Source organism: Rana temporaria, chromosome 13, assembly GCF_905171775.1.
Source record: "Rana temporaria chromosome 13, aRanTem1.1, whole genome shotgun sequence".
NCBI lineage: Eukaryota > Metazoa > Chordata > Amphibia > Anura > Ranidae > Rana > Rana temporaria.
This window is the reverse complement of record NC_053501.1, coordinates 76,220,344-76,240,082: the sequence shown is the minus strand read 5'-3', so window position 1 is coordinate 76,240,082 and position 19,739 is coordinate 76,220,344. Positions and strand designations below refer to the sequence as shown.

Genomic DNA, 19,739 nt, shown 5'->3' with positions numbered 1-19,739 from the left:
TCACAGCATCTCCCTCTGTTTGTTTCCACTGTTTGTTTCCACTCTGGCCAGTAGTTTCAGCTGTACAGTGGAGAGGGAAGGGACCTCTGACCCAAGCAGGCTCCGACTATAGTACACAAGTGAGTTGCTTTGCTTGTGCACTGAAGATGATGCCTGCCCGGGTCAGGGGCCCCTCCCATCTCCACTGTACAGCTGAAACTACTGCCTGGAGGGGCAGAGGGAGATGCTGCAGGCACAACAGATCGCAGATCGCCCCCTTCTTACCTACAACATAGTGAACTACTGACAAGGGCAGGCAGAGGGAAATGCTGAGAACTAGACAGCTGCTGATCAATATGTGCAGCAGAAGTGAGTGGCCATGGGGTGACCAGGGTACCTAAGCTACATTGCCATGTGTGTTGGGGATGGGGGTAAAGAGATATGTTGTGGGTTAGAGGTTGTAGCGGAGTACAATATTAAAATCCACGATCTCCGCTGGTAACCAGGGTGAATCCACAGTCAGCGCTGAAAAGTAAGGCAATGTCCCAAATCCCCCCCAGTAACCCGGACGAAACACAGCTCTGGGAGTCAACTGACTTTTTATTCACAGGCTTCCATATTTATATAATTCCCCATGCAAGGGGTTTCCAAACAGCCAAACAGATTTAACAGGGGTAATACAGTGAGGACCACATGGGGAACTTAACTGTTTGGATAATTCTCCCATCAGGCATTGCTGCACGAGGGAACAGTCGGTTGATAGCTGGGGTCTGGGGTTATGTGTTGTGAGAGTTTGGTTTAAAACTGCCGAACACCGATTGGGCAACATAAAACAAAGTACTTGAATGCTAGTGGCTTACGGCTGCTAGCATACGAATTACCATGCCCACATAAGACCCAGCAGAATACATAGCATACAATACAGACAACCCTTTGACATGTAACGTCCAGTGTTCCAGAAGTGGCTAGGTTTGCCACAGAGGTATTCTGGGGGGAAGGTTGGAGATGCAGAGATGTGCAAGTGGATACAGAGATGTGTTAGGAGTGTGGGAGGGGGGTGTGCAAAAAAGTGAGGAAAAGTACATAGATGTGCTGGGGGGGGGGTACAGAAGCGTGCTGGCGCTCACAAAGTCTTGCTGCAGTGTTCAAAGGTGTGCTGGACGGATACAAAGGATACTGGGAGGTCTGTGAGGGGGTACTGAGGTGGGGGAGGGGGGTGCAGAGATGTGCAGCAGAGTATAAGAGTATATATAGATGTGCTCGGAGGTGTTAAGGTGTGCTGGAGGTTGTAAAGACACGTTGGATATGGAGGTGTGCTGGGAAATACAGAGGACGCTGGGAGGTGCAGAGGGGTGTGTGTGTGGGGGTGATGTGTGTGCAGAGGTATGCTGGGGGGGTACGGAGGATTCTGGGGGAGAAGCAGAGGTATGTATATGAGGTGCTGGGGGGTGTAGAGATGTGCAAAAGGGTATGACATAGGGTAGCTCTTGTAGAATCTCACCCATATTAAATGCCCCAACCCTTAACGCTTTCCTGCCCTTTAAGAAATTTCAGATGAGTTGGAGGCAGGGATTTCAGTCATGTGACCACTGTGATTGGCTGTCACTGTGGTTACATGAAAATCCAGTAGATCATAATGCAAAGATGACAAAGCCAGCAGTGTGTTGCATATACAATAGTGAAAAGGTAATAGATGATCAACATCGATGAGGCATTGAGGTGTGGAAAGGGAGAAGGGAAGGAGGGGTCAACATAAGGAAAACAACTTTTGAATGTTTTGATATTGTGAGGACATTATGAGGAGCGCCCAAAGATCTACAAGAATCTGGGTTGCGAGGCAGGTTAATGAGAAACTAGGGCTTGGAAGGCAGCCAAAGGGAAACTGCCAGGGGTGTCTGAATGTCTGATATATACATTGAGTTATATGAGAGGAAAACTTTATGCCAAAATGGAGAGATTAGATGGCAACTTCCCCATACATGTTATGGGGGTGCCTACATCTTCCATTCATCTCTAACACACTTTTGGGGAGGAGGGGTGTGTCTGGTAAAAATCCACTGGAGTCCAGTACCATACGGATAATATCTTATTGCTTTTTTCTTAAAAGTAATAGGACATGGATAATTTATGAATGCAACTTTTAATTTTTTGCCAATCCTCTGTAGAAAAAGAAGTGTGAAGATACACTTCCAATTTCGGTACACAAGGGAATTCCAGTTTGGAGGGTCCCCTCTCTCAATGTCCCATAAAGTTGAGAAACAGAATGTGTAGGGATAGTATCTTGGGAGAAAAAATGGTCCAAAGGAGTGATGTCTGGAGCCTCATGAACTTAAGCCAGTGGAGGAAGTCAGTGAGTTGGGCCAAAGTCAACCAGTGTTTATGAACAGGAATAGATATGGCCTGTGAAGAAAAATTACACGTATGAGGGCAGTCTTTCCGAGAAAGGAATGCTACAGTGAAAGCATGTAGTCCCAGTCTAAAGAAGAAGGGGTTGTCGATGGGTGTCAGAGGACCTGGACACACAGATAATTGGAATAATATGAATCTGTCCCAAAGAGAGAGAGCAGTTGTTGAGCTAAAAGGGAAGGGAAGATATGGGAGGCTGCAGAGAGAAGCTATCTAACGCATAGCCTGTAAGTTGAGGAGGATGAGAGCTTGCTCCAGTTGCACCACTTTTTCGCTGATCTATGATTGAGCTAGTCTGACAGTCTGGTCAAATATGACTGCTGTTTGGTAAAGAGTAATGTCCAGCATGTCCAGGCTGCCAGCCAACTTTAGTTTTATGAGGACCACAAATTTCAAATGAGGATGACAAGATCCTTAAAACAATTCAATAATATGAGACCCTAACTGAGGGGAAAAAAATTGGGGGGGGGGGACGGGAATAGTTTCAAAAATATACAAAATGCAGAGGAGAATATGGTGTAACTGCATCCAAACCACAAAATATGAACATAACTTTCAAAGCATTGAGACTTCAAATATCAATCTTTGGTAATTTAGCCAAAATAAGGTCAAAAGATTGGCTGGAATTCTCGTTCCGAGATAACTGGTGAAATCATTCCGAACTTTGAACGAGAACTCTTGTTGCAATTGAGCCTCTAGAGCAGGGATCTCCAAACTATGGCCTATCTGTTGCAGAACTTCACGTCCCATGAGGCATTGAAAGACTCTGACATTCACAGACATGACTAGGCATGATGGGAATTCTAGTTCCTGAACAACTGGAGGGCCATAGTTTGGAGACCCCTACTTTAGAGAGGATGGAAGGGTAATGTTTAATATGTCTGATTTGGAGGCATAGACTTAGGTTGCCAAAGAATTCAAATTCAGACACAACGTTAGGCAGGTTAATAGACTGTTGGGTTAGAAAAAGCAAATCATCTGCGAAGAGTGCCAATTTATGGGCTTCTCTGCCCACTTGGACCCCTTTGATAGTGTAATTAGATCTGAGGTGGGGGATCTAAGGTGGGGGGGGGAAGGAACATAGGGTGGGAACTAGCACAAAAAACTCCCTGATTACAGAAGTGAAGAAACTAAATAGCACAGAGACTGTAGTCTAAAGCTGCCTAAGCAAGAGCCTAGGGAAGCCTAAAGGGAGAAGTGGGAGTCCTAGGGGGAACAAACAGCAAAAGTGTCCAAATTGCTGGCTTTACTTGGATGGTCATATACATAGTTGCAAATCAACATAACAAGGGCAGCTCAGAGTCATTAGATGTAATAATAGAAAGAAACATTTTAAATATGTATGTATGTATTGAAATGTATAAAGAAGGAGCTACTAGAAGTGTGACCGAGTGTGTGTCTGAAGTGTGACCAGTCGCCATCTTCAACTTTATCTCCAGAGGGCCGTGTAAAAGGTCCCCAAAGAACTGTAAGCCACAACATGGAGAGGAAAGGAAGGGGGGAGTGAGAAAGTGGGTGTCCAGCTTCACCCAAGAAGGCCAATCCAAAATGGTCAACATGGATAGATTAAACAATAATATCAAATAGAGTTTTCAAAATACAGGAAAAGTGTAAAGCAAACCAATATTGTATCCTCAGAGCATACCTGAGAAATGAGCATCTAGGCATAAACAGCTGCCTACAAGCAAATAACTATGACAGTCATATCCACTGAATGGAAGTGTGTGGGGTACAAAAAAGAGGTCAAGTGGAACCTGGAATCCCTTCTACTGGGAATGATCTAAAGAAGGCTCCGTCATTGGTTGGAGGCTCTCTTGGATGCTGAACCAGTAGGGGAAGCAAGAGTTTCCACGACCAATTGGTCATCGTTTCCTGGGGCAGCGGAAATTTGCTAAAAAAATTAGGGAGAGCCCCCATATAACAGACTGCATGCATCCATGTTTTTAAGGCAATGAGTTTAAAAGGGTTTCTCCAGCAATAGGTAATGTCATAGACTCGTAGTTGTTTGAGAACTACTCTCAGTGCTCTACTCATATTGAGAGTCTGCCAGGAGAGATCAGGCAGCACCATGATAGGAATATTATTAAAATGTATTTTGTCTTGCAGCAATGCAATGATCACTTCTTTGACTTTAAAATAGTAAACCCGGCACAAGACATTGAGGGGATGAAAAGCATCCGTGCAACTTGCACCACGGTGGGGGAGGACCTCTGTCCAGTTCCAAGGGATTTTCTTTTGGCTTTTGCTATAGCTGGTTAAAGATGGAAGTTAGTCGATGGAAGATCTATTGGAAGGATCGATTCAGGCAACCCTCTTACAAGGATTTTATTCCGTAGGCTGCAGTTTTCCAAGTCATCCAATTGATGCTGGAAAGTACATTTGTGGAGAATTTGGTTGTGGTTTTAACCGTTTGTTGTAAGGAGTGTACAGTCTCAGACAATTCTTGTACTTTAGAATCCACAAGTGAGAGATTTGTCTTAATATGGTGGATCTCACACTTATGACTGCTTTCCAAACAGGAGACATAGTTTTCCAAGTGCGATCTGGTCGGAAGGCACCTGATAGGCTTTGAGGTCCCAGTCCTCTTTGATCCCTAGTGGTTGTGGAGGAGAGCCCAAAAGCCCTGTGAAGCTGGGAGCAGGACTGCCACCTGACGACATGGCAGAGCCTGTGGTTGACAAAGCTGGAGTGGCTTGGGGAGATGGTGTGCCTGTGAAGAGAGGAGCAGAACTGCTATGCACAGCAAGAGGGACCAGGGAGGCACATACAGTGGTCAGGGGAGAGAGCGCCGAGTGAGATGGCCTGAGGTGAGAAAGAGGTCAAAGGGACAAGCGGTGCTGATTGTAGTTCCTGTCTCCTGTGGTGAGAGAGAGTCCTAGTCCTCACCCAGTGGCAGCATCTGTATAATTCCTGAATGGTGTGGAGATGCTAAGCGATTAGAGATATGAGGGGAAGCCATGAGTCGAGCTGCTGACATGTCTGCTCTATTCATTGAGACAAAGCGTAGGACATGAGAGAATTTCCTCCCAGCAGGGACATAGAAATAACAACCTCCTCTCCAATGAGCCAGCCTTGCCACATTTTTTTCAAAATGTAAAAAATTATTTGAATTAATTCCTCTTTAAAAAAGATCTGCACACGTTGGAACAAGGGAGAACTGAGTCTGTTGCAAATCTTGTAATGGATAGGAGAAAGGTGCCCTTCTTTTCTGTGTGTGTGTGTGTGTGTGTGTGTGTGTGTGTGTGTGTGTAATTTTATATATATATATATATATATATATATATATATATATATATATATATATATATATATATATATAGAGTGTGCATGCGCGCCCACCCGCCAACTCCAGCGTTGACTATACACAGCGGTAGTCTGTCTGCAAATCTGTATAGAGGGAACAATCTGTTTCTTATCTCGCAAATCAGGGAAAAGAAATAGAGATCTGTAGTAAAAATCAACGTACATTAGACATTTTTAGGCACACCATTAACCCCTTGATCGCCCTAGATGTTAACACCTTCCCAGACAGTATCAGTACAGTGACAGTGTATAATATTAGCACTGATCACTGTATTAGTGTCACTGGGGTTGTCAGTTTCCTCCCAGCATCAGTTAGTTTTAGAATGTCTGCCGCACTATAGCAGTCCTAATATAAGTCCCTGATCACCACCATCAGTATTATATAAAAAAAAATCTAAATTACACTTATTATGATTTTTTTTTGTATCAGACGTGTAGCAGAATACATTTTGGCCAAAAAAAATTAAGAAATTTGATTTTTTTTATTGGATATGCTTTGTAGCAGAAAGTAACGTTTTTTTTTTTTTTCAAAACTTTTGGTCTTTATTCAATTATATCGCAAAAACTTAAAAACCCAATGGTGATCAAATACCACCAAAAGAAAGCTCTATTTGTGTGGGAAAAAAAACGATATAAATTTTGGTACAGTGTTGCAACCCCGCACAGTTACCTCTTAAATTAGCTTAGTGCTAAATAGCAAAAAATGGCCTGGTCATAATGGAGGTAAAACTTTACAGAGGTCAAGTGGTTAAGCAAAACTAATATTGTGTCTTATGATATCTTTGATATGGTTTGTAACAGACTTTTAATTGAGAGCAGTATTATGACATAACTTTCTTTTTTCCATTTGTGGTGGCATTCTGAAAAGGAAAAAAAGTTTTCATTTTGATTTTATTATAAGGTATTATATGCTGCATTGCATTTTCTATCCTGCTTAAGAGCTTTGTTTAACATGGCAAGCAAATTACAGATGCTTGGTTGATCAAGCTTTTTGCTTTAATTTTAGGTTTCCTCATATGAAAATACTTTTATATTAAGAAAACAAAACCAGTCCAAGGTTTATGTGCTTAACAGAATTGTCATTTTGTAAAACACTGACTTTTGGACCAGTATACAAATTTGGTGCCCACAGAATTCCTGTAATGAAGGCCGCTGTAATAATCTATGTATTTTTACATACTGTATAAGCATTTTTATTTGTTACTCTGTTTATGACTTGCTGCTTTTATATAAGAAATGTTCAGTTTCTCAGCATCCTTTAGCTTGCATGGTTAAACATATTCTTAATCTGGGTCATTAATGGTTAACAAGACCTGGCTTTGTTCTTTATTGATTGTTTGCTATTACTAGCTGCAGTATTACTTACCCTTCTTAATTTTATTTTAAAATTTTTACAGCATGTTCTGATTTGTCTTCCAGTTGATTGTTAATCCAATATGTGGAAACTCTCTCCTGCTGCCTGCTAAAAGCTTGTTCCTTCAATCTTCTTTAGCATGAATTGTCAATGTTTGAAGTGATTGCCAACTTTACACTGTTGGTCTGATATGTCATTTACTATATCAATGAATTTTAAAGCACGCATATCTGGTCTGTCATGTAATTGTATATTATAAGTTTAGCTGTATTTACATAGGTGCCAACATTGTAAAAAATGTATAGGGACACTTTTTTCCCTGTAGGCGGGGTCATATTATAATTAGGGGGCGGGCTTTCGTTAAAAGGCATGGCATATCAGGGAAAGAAAATGTGGCGTGCAGATGATGGGCGTGGCTTAAGCAAAATATTGGGCGTTGCTTAAAGGGGGCATGGCTCAAAGGGTGTGTGGTTAGAGTCTGAGATGAATGAGGGATAGAGGGAGAGCAAGCGGCCCAGATCCTAAACCACAATAGAAATATGTGTATTCCAGAAAGTTTAACAATCAGCAGATAAAGATACACCAAACACCTGTTAGCGCTTCAATTATCCCGACACCATGGTTGTTATGGTGTCAGGATGATTGAAGCACATTATTGCTATTATTACATTGTAATATAAAATAAAGTAGTTCAACTCGCCATATCGCTGAATCAGTGTGAGCCCTGAGCGTGTAACCTGCCATGTCGCCTGCCTCCAGATGCCATCAGTCGCCCCCAGCAGAGTCCGTCCTTACATCAGGCGCCCCCAGCAGAGTCCGTCCTTGCATCAGGCGCCCCCAGCAGAGTCCGTCCTTACATCAGGCGCCCCCAGCAGAGTCCGTCCTTACATCAGGCGCCCCCAGCAGAGTCCGTCCTTACATCAGGCGCCCCCAGCAGAGTCCGTCCTTGCATCAGGCGCCCCCAGCAGAGTCCGTCCTTACATCAGGCGCCCCCAGCAGAGTCCGTCCTTACATCAGGCGCCCCCAGCAGAGTCCGTCCTTACATCAGGCGCCCCCAGCAGAGTCCGTCCTTACATCAGGCGCCCCCAGCAGAGTCCGTCCTTGCATCAGGAGCCCCCAGCAGAGTCCATCCTTACATCAGGCGCCCCCAGCAGAGTTCGACCTTACATCTGGCTCCCCCAGCAGAGTCCGTCCTTACATCAGGCGCCCCCAGCAGAGTCCGTCCTTACATCAGGCGCCCCCAGCAGAGTCCGTCCTTACATCAGGCGCCCCCAGCAGAGTCCGTCCTTACATCAGGCGCCCCCAGCAGAGTCCGTCCTTACATCAGGCGCCCCCAGCAGAGTCCGTCCTTACATCAGGCGCCCCCAGCAGAGTCCGTCCTTACATCAGGCGCCCCCAGCAGAGTCCGTCCTTGCATCAGGAGCCCCCAGCAGAGTCCATCCTTACATCAGGCGCCCCCAGCAGAGTTCGACCTTACATCTGGCTTCCCCATCAGCAGAGCCCCTCCTTACATCTGGTGTCCCCCATCAGCAGAGACCCTCCTTACATCTGGTGTCCCCCATCAGCAGAGACCCTCCTTACATCAGTATGCCCATCAGCAGAGCACCTCCTTACATCTGATGTCGGTTTCCTCATAACTAAGGTCCTCCAGCCCCTTTATTTTTTTTATTTTTTTTTTAAAGTGTATTTTGTGCGTGTACTCGAGAGAGGAGCCGGACTGCAGGAGTTGGGAGTAGGCAGGCCTCCCCCAGAGGCAATCTGCCACCTTTCTCCATGCCCCGGGTGGCAATGGCGGGTGTGTGAGGGGGTCCTCCCACACAGCCCGCCCTACCTGCTCCGCTTTGAAGCCCAACGGGGCAGAGGGACTCCCCTATAAGGGAGTGAGAGGATTAGCCCGCTCAACCAGCCCCATTAGTCCTTCGCCTCTCTTTAGAGACCGCGTGGTCAAAGTGCGTGTGTTAACCCAATTTAGAGTGCGTGTGTAGGTGTGGTGGTTTTTGTGGGAGGGGGGTGGGCGTACTAAGCACAGGCTTACCTTGCATAGCACACCCACCGGGAGCCGGGCTGAGACCACCAAACTCAATTCACATGAAGCCGAGACCGGGATCCGAACCTCTAGCTGCAGAGGTGAATGGCTTATCAGCACAGTGCCAATCGCGTTGAGCCACCGCAGCTCCGCATCTCCAGCCCCTTTATTAACTTTGTTGCCCTTCTCCGGACTCTCTCCAGTTCCAGCACATCCTTCCTGAGGACTGGTGCCCAGAACTGGACGACATACTCCAGGTGCAGCCAGGCCAGAGTCTTGTAAAGTGGGAGAATTATCATTTTATCTCTGGAGTTAATCCTCTTTTTAATGCATGTCAATATTCTATTGACTTTGCTTGCGGCAGCTTGGCATTGCATGCCATTGCTGAGCCTGTCAGATGCTAGGTCCCCCAGGTCCTTTTTCATCCTAGATTCCCCCAGAGGTTCTCCCCTAGTGAGTAGATTTCATTAATGTTTTTGCCACCTAAATGCATTATTTTAAATTTTTCTACATTAAATCTCATTTGCCATGTAGTTGCCCCACCCTATTAATTTGATTAGATCCTCTTGCAAGGTTTCCACATTGTGTGGAGAAGCTATTGCCCTGCTTAACTTAGTATTGTCTGCAAATACTGAGATTGAGCTGTGTATCCCAGATCATTTATGAATAAATTATATACGATTGGCCCCAGGACAGAACCCTGAGGGCCCCCACTTTCCACACCAGTCCATTCCTGGCCTCTGTAGCCAGTTTTCAGTCCAAGTGCTCACCCTTTGGTCCATGCCGACAGACCTTTGTTTGTACAGTAAACGCTTATGGAGAACTGTATCGAATACCTTTGCAAAATTCAGAACCACCACATCTATGGGCCTTCCTTTATCTAGATGGCAGCTCACCTCCTCGTAGAAGGTTAATAGATTGGTTTGGCAAGAACAATTTTTCATGAATCCATGCTTATTACTGCTAATGATCAAAAAAAAAAAAAAATCGCCCTTGGGACTTTGAGTGAGGTGAGCACTGTAGAGCCAATAAAATAACAAGAGTAATTACAGTATATATTTAATTCAAGTAAAAAGCAGTACATACATTAATGTCATGAACATGAGCCAATTCATACAGAATACAGAAAATAGGTAAAATGATATTGCGAGTAACTGTCCATATTAAAACACACACAAGCATCAAGTGTATACCCAATGCGTTTCGCGTGGCTTAGCTCGCTCTTCAGGGGTAGATGCTCGTGGTATACCTAGAATGAAAGGATAGAGTATGTAGTATGATATGAAGGGCACAGGGTAAGGGGGGGGGTCCTTGATATGGAAAACCCCATACTCACCGATGGACATAGCCAAAGACCAGCGCATGCGAGGCTCCCAATACGGCGGTAGCAAGTGTCCTGCCAGGGAGCAGAGGAGGCGGGGCCAAACAAAGTCCCAACCGGGGCCAAACAGAAGGAGGGCACAGCATGGATGAAATTTGTGTATCCCCAAGAGTCTCAATGGGTCCATAAGGAGTATTGACTTTAAACATAAATATGTATAATGGATAGTAATAAGGTAGGTAAGCGTACAAAAATGCATATGTATCTATGTGTAGATGAAGGACCTGAGCCAAGAGTGGTGAGCATAGAGACTGAGGGGGAATGTAGTGAAAGATGCCAGAAACTGGCTGGTGTGGAAGAATTAGTTTTTTTTAGATAAAGCAGAAAGAGAAGGATAGTGTGAGTGGAATAGAGTGCAGGTGTGTGGTGAAGATAGTAACTGCTAATGATACCGTTTTCATTGCTACAATCTTGTATATAGTCCCTTATCATCCCCTCCAAGTGCTTGCATACTATTGATGTTATATCCCTGGAAACTTTTTAAATATTGGTGCTACATTGGAATTTCTCCAATCAGCTGGTACCATACCAGTCAGTAGACTGTTCGTAAAAATTAAGAACAATGGTCTGGCAAATACCTGACTGAGTTCCTTAAGGACCCTCGGGTGCAAGCCATCTGGTCCTGGTGACTTATTTCAAGTCTATTTTTAATTCTATCCTCTGTTGGCTTTGAGGGTGCTTCCTGTGACATATCACAAGGATAAACCTTGCCGTTTTGGTTACTGAAGCCCCCCGTTTCCCTCGTAAAGACTGAGGTGAAGAATAAATGGCAGACTTCCGGCTGGATGTAATCGAGGCAGCATACGTTCCTCCACAGCTCCGTTCCTCCTGTTATTATTTGCTGTTTTGGAGACACTGTTTCTGCCATCAGACTTGCAATAGGGTAGGGGACTGTGTCCTGACACCGAAGATGCCCTCTTCGTCCTCTAAAAAGCCGGCTAAGGCACAGACAGACAATCGTCAGACCCGCTCCACGAAAGACGAGACTAAAGGCTCCGCTGCCGCCATCTTGTCTTCCCCGCGGAAGGAGCAGCACGCCAAAACAGCGGCTGTGAAGAAGGCAAAGAAAGGGCGTAGAGGGGATGGAGCCAGAGGTGGACTCAGTTCTGGCGGTGGATGCGGATGCAATCACCGCACTGATACTTGAGGCTATCAACGCTAGTAAAGCAGAGCTGATCGGGCACATAGATCAAACATTGAGAGCAAAACGTAGGGCAGACCAAAAACAGCTCTGTATTTTTTATTTTTAGATTTTAATATTCCCTACATGCACGGCTCTCTCTCCTATACCATATTGCTAGACTATTCCCTGTTTGGAGCACACAGAGGCTGTGTGGAACTATATACGGAACTGCCGAACTTTCGATTGCAGCGGCGGGATCTCACAGCATGTTTTCTTTAGTTTTTTGTATAGGGATTAAAGGGGTTGTAAGCTTTCCACCATCATCCGAGCGGTGGAAAGTCAGTCAGAACAGCTTACTGAACAGCTTAGTGAGGAGGAACAGGAAGTGAGAAATTCAGACAAAGAAAACAAAGAAAAAAAACATTTAGAAGGGAAATTGAATGAAAAGGTAAGTGAACCAACAATGCACTAGCTTAAAGGAACCTATTTAGAAAATAAAAAACAAACCTTTACAACCCCTTTAAACTATATGCCGGACTGGGTATGGAATTTAGGGGGGGGGATGCATGTGTGTACTGTGGCATTTTGTGTGGGGAGTAGGCTTTTTTGACAGGGAGACCACACGGTCCTCCTAAAGCATGGGCGGAGCGATTCCTGATGCTATGCCCATGCCTGCAGCTTAATAGGGAGAGGTAGCTCAGTGCGAGAGCAAATCTTATCCCCCCGCTCCATCCACTTGGCTCTCTCCTTTGCTGCTCGGGAACGACTTGCCCTGTTCCGCCCAGCTCCTACTCTGACAGCACTGGGAGGAGAGGTTTCGTCTGGGGTCGGCAATGCATAGATGCGATCAGCCGTGGTCGACCGGTAGATCGCATTTGATTGGTTGCCAACCAAGGACGTATAAGGTATCTATCACGTACCTGGAGGATGAGCCCGACGTGCAGGAAGTGGCAGCCGTTACTCCTCTGATCCCGGGACCCCTGGTAGAGTGGACAGGGGGAACGGGAATGCAGAGTCGCACAAGCGCCAGGAGTGACGCTGATGCAGGGGCCGGATGGTGCTTCTGCACGGTCCGAGAGAGTCTCTGGATGACAGGTGCAAGCTGGCAGGTAGCAGACCGGAAGCAGCGGCACTGGGACAACAAGTGACAGCCGGAGGGGAAGGTGTCCTGTAGTTTAGGCAGCAAACAAGTCCCAGAAGACGGTGAGAAGCTGGACCAGCAAATCCGGCACAGGTAAGGCCAAGATGATAGAGAGGTCGTCAAGCCGGGTCGGCAACAGGCAGGCAGCAGAGTACCAGGGATGAGGCAAAGGGATGGTCAGAGCAAGCCGAGGTCAGGGCATGCGGAAGACAGGATCAACAGGAACAAGCCGGGTATCAGGATCTGGATCAAGCAGGGGTAACAGGTGCAGGTAGTCTCAGGAAACGCTGTAGACCGGACAGCAAGAGGCCAGGCTCCCAGGACACTTTAAGTACCCCGTTTTGGCGCCAGATTGACGCTTGCACGTGCCCACGCGCCGTTATCGCTGGTGCGCGCCCGCCGCGGCACCGTGAACGTGCGTGCACGAGTGCCATTGTCGCGATTGCGCTCGCCGATGCGCTGCTAGCTCCATCTGGTGGCCGAGGTAATTCATGACATTGCCCCCCTCCAATGGGCAGCCTCCGGATGCCCAACCGGGACATCTCCAGTGGATGAGAGTCTTTAAATGACTGGATTAGCCTTTCAGCGTGTATGTTGTCCTCCGGTTCCCATGAATTTTCCTCTGGCCCATACCCCTTCCATTTAACGAGGAACTGAATTCGGTTGCGTCTTTTCCTGCAGTCCAGGATGGATTCCACCTCGTATTCCTCCTCACCATTGACTAATACTGGTTCTGGAGGACCAGTATCTCGTTCAGGAAAGGGGTCAGGAACATCTGGTTTGAGCAAAGCAACATGGAAGACCGGATGAATTCGGAAGGTTTCCGGTAAGTCAAGTTCGTAGGCTACCTCATTTATCTTCCTCTTAACAGGAAAGGGACCCACGAACTTAGGACCTAGTTTTTTTGTGGGGCATGCAAGCCTTAAATTTAGAGTGGACAAATAAACTTTGGTTCCGGGCTCTAGGTTGAGTTCCCCTCTTCTTCTCTTGTCAAAGATCTCCTTATTACGTTCCTGTGTTTTAGTCATTGTCTCCTGTAGGATCCTGTTATTAGTGTTAAAAAAAATTCAAAGTCTCCTGGACGGCGGGTACAGTACTTTCTGGAACAGAATTAGACAGGAACAATGGATGGAAACCGTAGTTGGCATAAAAGGGAGACTGTTTGATGGAAACCGTAGTTGGCATAAAAGGGAGACTGTTTGGTGGCAGAGTGAATGGAATTATTATAAGCGATCTCCGCCAAGGGTAGCAGGGACACCCAATCTTCTTGAGAGAAGGAGGAGAAGCAGCGGAGATACTGTTCAAGCGTCTGGTTCGTTCTCTCCGTCTGCCCATTTGACTGTGGGTGGTACGCTGATGAAAAAGACAAGCCGATCTTGAGACTACTGCAGAGTGCCCTCCAGAACCTGGAAGTGAACTGCACCCCTCGATCGGACACGATGTCCGCAGGGATGCCGTGGAGCCTAACAATCTCCCTGATGAAAACTTTGGCCGTTTCCGGGGCAGAGGGTGTGCCCTTCAAGGGAATGAAATTCGCCATCTTTGAGAGCCTGTCCACTACCACAAAGATAGTGGTAAAGCCCTCTGACGGGGGAAGTTCCACAATGAAGTCCATGGAGATCATTCTCCATGGTCTTTCTGGCACTGGTAATGGTTTAAGGAGTCCCCAGGCTCTGAGCTTGCTCCCCTTGTTTCAAATGCACGTAGTGCATGACTCCACATAGTCCTTACAGTCCTTTAAAAGTTGGGGCCACCAAAAGGTGCGTTGCAAAAGTTCTGAAGTTTTTTGTACCCCGAAGTGACCAGCCAGCTCGTGGTCGTGACAAGAGCCCAGGACACTAATTCGTAGGCCCTCAGGCACAAAGATCTTGTCTTGATGCCATAGCAAACCGTCCCTGGATTGTAGCTCCGGACCAGATGAAGGAGGAATTCCAGCAGAGGCTTGCCTGATTTGAGGCAACAAGTCCCTTTGTAATAAAAAAAAGTTCCCCGACGACAAGATGGTATCCGGGGGGTTGAGAGACTCCAAACTGCCGTACATGCGGGAAAGAGCATCCGGCTTGGTGTTTTTTGACCCTGGCCTGTACGTGATATGAAAGGAGAATCTCGTAAAAAAAAGTGCCCGCCTGGCGTGGTTAAGTCTCTTGGCCACCTTCAAATACTCGAGGTTTTTGTGGTCCATGTAAATAAAAATTGGGTGCGCTGCGCCCTCCAGGAGGTACCGCCACTCCTCCAGAGCGGCCTTTATTGCCAACAGCTCTCGGTCCCCAACATCATAGTTTCTTTCAGCTTCTGATAACTTACGGGAAAAGTAAGCGACAGGATGTAACAGAGCCTTGGGGCCCTGCCTTTGAGAGAGAACTGCCCCAACCGCTGTTTCAGATGCATCCACCTCGAGAATGTAGGGCAAGCTTGCGTCGGGATGTCTGAGAATGGATGCCGAAGTGAACAAGTCCTTCAAAGTCTTTTTGGGCTTCTGGTGTCCAACGGAACCGAGCAGTCTGTTTAGTCAAGTCCATTATAAGAGCAATGATGTTGGAGAAGGCTCTGATGAACTTCCTATAAAAATTCGCAAACCCGACGAAGCGCTGAACGCCCTTTTTGTCTGTAGGCGCTGGCCAGTGAAGAATTGCGGAAACCTTCTGGGGGTCCATCTCAACGCCCTTTACGGAAATTATAAGTCCCAGGAACTGTATACTCGGGCGCTTGAACTCGCATTTATCGGGTTTGGCGTACAGTCCATGAGTTCGGAGTCGCTCAAGCACATTCCTGACGTGTACCGGTGTTTTTCCAGGGAAGGGGAGAAGATTAGGATATCATCCAGATAGACGATAACAAAGAGGTCCAGATAGTCTCTAAAAATATCGTTCACAAAGTGTTGGAACGTTGCCGGGGCATTGCAGAGCCCGAAGGGCATGACTAAATATTCGAAGTGCCCGAAACGGGTACGGAAAGCGGTCTTCCACTCATCCCCTTCATTTATGCGGACCAGGTTGTAGGCCCCACGGAGGTCTAATTTGGTAAAGATGACCGCTGATCCAAGACGTTGAAACAGTTCAGGTACCAAGGGAAGAGGGTACCGGTTCTTAATAGTTATTTTATTGAGTTCCCGGTAATCCACACAGGGGCGAAGGGAATGGTCTTTCTTTTCAACGAAAAAGATGCCTGCCCCCACGGGTGACGTGGACGGACGGATGAACCCCTTCCTCAGGCTGTCATCGATGTAGGTTTTTAAAGTTTCAAGTTCAAGTCCTGTCAAGGGGAAGATCCTACCGAAGGGAACTTTGGCACCTGGAAGGAGTTTGATGGGGTGTGGTGGAAGGGTCTCAGCCCCTTTTTTGTTGAAAACATCCAGATAGTCGTGGTAGGTTTCTGGAACAGATTGATGGGTCTCAATGTCAGAGTCCATGCAGAGTAAGGACAGAGGTGGAGAAGGCACCTGCAGGCAGTGCTGTCGGCAGAACAGAGAATTGAAGCTGACCTTGCCCGTGGCCCAGTCAATCTGGGCCACGGGCAAGCCACGGTACCCCTAATATGACAGGAAACAGGGGGGAGTCAATCACATCCAGGCATAACAGTTCATGGTGGTTATCAGCAATGGTGGTGGCAAGAGGTTGGGTTTCTCGGGTGACTGGTCCAGATCTTAACACCGAGCCATCCGCTAAGTAAACGGAAAGTCCAATAGTCCTGGGGCGAAGAGGGATCTGATGGCAAAGGACTGATCCAAAAAGCAGCTGCAGGCCCCAGAGTCAATAATGGCGCTGACTTGGATAGTCCCTCCTGGAAGCTGGAAGAAAACAGGAATAGCCAGGTGAGTGGAATTGCTTGGAAGAACAGGTAGGTGAACAGATGACATGGACAGACACTTACGAAGTTTGGCAGGACAGGTCCTCACGTAGTGCCCGGCCTCCCCACAATATAGGCACAGGTTGTTGGCCCTGCGGCGTTGTCATTCCTCGGGCGTAAGAGAAGGGCGGAGGAGGCCTAGCTGCATGGGTTCTGAGGTGTCAGGAACAGATGAAGTTGTGGGAACCGGTGGAGCTGTATTTGAAATGGGAGATACCCGTGGCATCATCCAGACCAGACGAGATGGGGCAGTGGCCCTTTCAGTTCTGCGCTCCCTCAAGCGCCGATCAATCTGAATGGTCAGGTTAATTAATGCATCCAAAGTCCCTGGGACCCCTACCCGGGCCAGTTCGTCTTTAAGCGGTTCAGAAAGGCCAAGGCGGAACTGGTAGCAGAGGGCCGAGTCATTCCAAGTTGTGTCCGAACTCCATCTGTGAAATTCGGACACGTAATCCTCTGCTGGTCTGCGACCCTTTTGCAGGGCGTGCAAGGCGGCTTCTGCGGTGGCGGTCTGATGAGGGTCCTCATACAGCAGGGACATGGCCTGGAAGAAGGTAGTTAAAGTATCAAGTGACACATCCTTGTTTTCCATGAGGCGATGAGCCCAAGCTTGCGGTTCGCCGGAAAGCAGCAAAATGACGAAACCCACTTTAGTGGCTTCTAGGGAAAAGGTCCGTGGTTGGAGAGCAAAGTACAGTTCGCAAGCATTGTGGAAGACCCGAAATTTGCTACGCTCTCCCGAGAACCTTTCGGGCATAGGGACTTTGGGTTCGGGTGGCAGCATGATCACGGATGGAGAAGCGGATGCCCCTGAAGCCGCAGAAGTGGTGGCAGGAGTGGATAGAGCCTGGACATGATTTTCCAAACGTGTGTAGCCTTCTTGCAGGGTTCGGAGGGCCTGGGTCAGTCCTTCAAGGTGGCGGCAGAGTTCCTGCATAGGATCCACTCCCTGCGTGGGCTCGGACATGGCTGTCCGGTACTGTCACGTACCTGGAGGATGAGCCCGACGTGCAGGAAGTGGCAGCCGTTACTCCTCTGATCCCGGGACCCCTGGTCGAGTGGACAGGGGGAACGGGAATGCAGAGTCGCACAAGCGCCAGGAGTGACGCTGATGCAGGGGCTGGATGGTGCTTCTGCACGGTCCGAGAGAGTCTCTGGATGACAGGTGCAAGCTGGCAGGTAGCAGACCGGAAGCAGCGGCACTGGGACAACAAGTGACAGCGGGAGGGGAAGGTGTCCTGTAGTTCAGGCAGCAAACAAGTCCCAGAAGACGGTGAGAAGCTGGACCAGCAAATCCGGCACAGGTAAGGCCAAGATGATAGAGAGGTTGTCACGCCGGGTCGACAACAGGCGGGCAGCAGAGTACCAGGGATGAGGCAAAGGGATGGACAGAGCAAGCCGAGGTCAGGGCAGGCGGAAGACAGGATCAACAGGAACAAGCCAGGTATCAGAATCTGGATCAAGCAGGGGTAACAGGTGCAGGTAGTCTCAGGAAACGCTGTAGACCGGACAGCAAGAGGCCAGTCTCCCAGGACACTTTAAGTACCCCGTTTTGGCGCCAGATTGACGCTTGCACGTGCCCGCCGCGGCACCGTGAACGCGCGTGCATGAGCGCCATTGCCGCGATTGCGCGCGCCGATGCGCTGCTAGCGCCATCTGGTGGCCGAGATAATTCATGACAGTATCTTTGTACATGCTTCTGTTGACAAAGGTCACATTCCCATCAAAGAAAACAATAGAAAAAAGGAAAGGACGCACCAACCTAGTACATTACCAGCATAACTATTTTTATTCAAAAGTAAAAAGTAATTTACTTACAAACTCTTGGCAAGTAAAGGCACATACAATGGTACCAACTAGACCACCTCAAGATCCACAGTCATCAGCCAGTGGTATGGAAAGTCCTCATAGTATCCAAAGGCTAACGCGTTTCGATGATTGATCTCTCTTCATCAGAGCCAAACTGGGTATGAATGATTTCACATCGGCCTTCATGCATAAGTGAGCTATTAGCCCAAATACACCCCACTCTCATACCTTTAATGAGGGGATGGATTAATAGGTGGAACACTGTTCACATGAGCCAATTGATAACTAAAAATAAATAAATAAATATATATATATATATATATATATATATATATATATATTTATATTTATTGCGAAGGAAAAGTGATACCAACTGTGGATAAACATGCTGCACACCCCTGATAGAACTTGGAAATATAAGAGTCACAAGGACGAGTGGTCCTGAGAGAGAAATATTAATGCTGAAATTCTCCCACAGCCTTAACACTTCCAACTGCCATCTCTTTCGGGACTGCTTTCACATTTACTTTAATGATTCTGTTCACAATTTATGCACATTAATGTAAAATATACAGTTTGTATGATGTTGATTATGTTTATTATTTAGCTATGTTTGTACATATTATTTAGTAGTGCAGCATACACATATTCATTGGTTTTGCAGTGAATCTTTATTCACATATTTTTTTGCAGCTTACGTTTATACATAGTTATTGCACATAGTTAATTCATGCATTTATAACATGTATGTTTGTGGTAAACAAATACGTATGGCTATGGCCAGTGTGGCTTATTTTAAGTAGACGACATGTATTAAAGATCCAGCCATGCTGCCACCTCTTTTATGGAATCAATATTCCATGGCTGGCAGGGGCACCCTCATTTGCAGGATTCAGCGGAGAGGCTTAGCACAGGCAGTTATGAATTTGTACCGTTCCTTTTAATTTGGTTGATGGCTTTAGATAGAAGTTTTGATTGTTGCAAATCATTGTTTAAAAATTACCATTTGCTTTAGCATTTTGAATAAAAACACATATGTGCTTGTTGCATGTTTATTTGGTATGAAACTGCTTTTAAAGTATATTTTAGGAGCCAGAGTCTTGTTATATTCATTTAACTGTGTTTTATATGATTTTTGCTTGTAGTCCTCATGAGGATTCCTCACAGAAATTTATACCTTTTGTAGGGGTGAGTATGAAAATCATAGAATAAAAGTATTGCATTGTTTCGGCTTGTTTAAAGTGGAAGTAAACCCACCTATCATTTTCAGCCAAGGAAGCTGCCATCTTGGCCTCTGTTTAATCTTCAACTGCCATGATGCTGCACATGTGATCAGTTATGACACCAGCCATTGGATGGTGTGACAGTTTG

At 46.7% G+C, this 19,739-nt stretch overlaps 1 protein-coding gene across 5 annotated transcripts in view; it reads left to right on the top strand.

Moving 5' to 3' along the window:
- Positions 1-19,739, top strand: part of PACS2 (phosphofurin acidic cluster sorting protein 2) — a 406,668-nt gene that overhangs the window by 296,938 nt on the left and 89,991 nt on the right. For 3 of the 5 annotated variants that reach the window (XM_040333364.1, XM_040333363.1, XM_040333367.1), the window contains 2 exons: positions 6,557-6,589; positions 19,514-19,556. In XM_040333364.1, the coding sequence (XP_040189298.1) occupies positions 6,557-6,589; positions 19,514-19,556 (76 nt within the window). The remainder of the gene's footprint in view (positions 1-6,556; positions 6,590-19,513; positions 19,557-19,739) is intronic. The other 2 variants (XM_040333366.1, XM_040333368.1) reach the window with 1 other exon arrangement.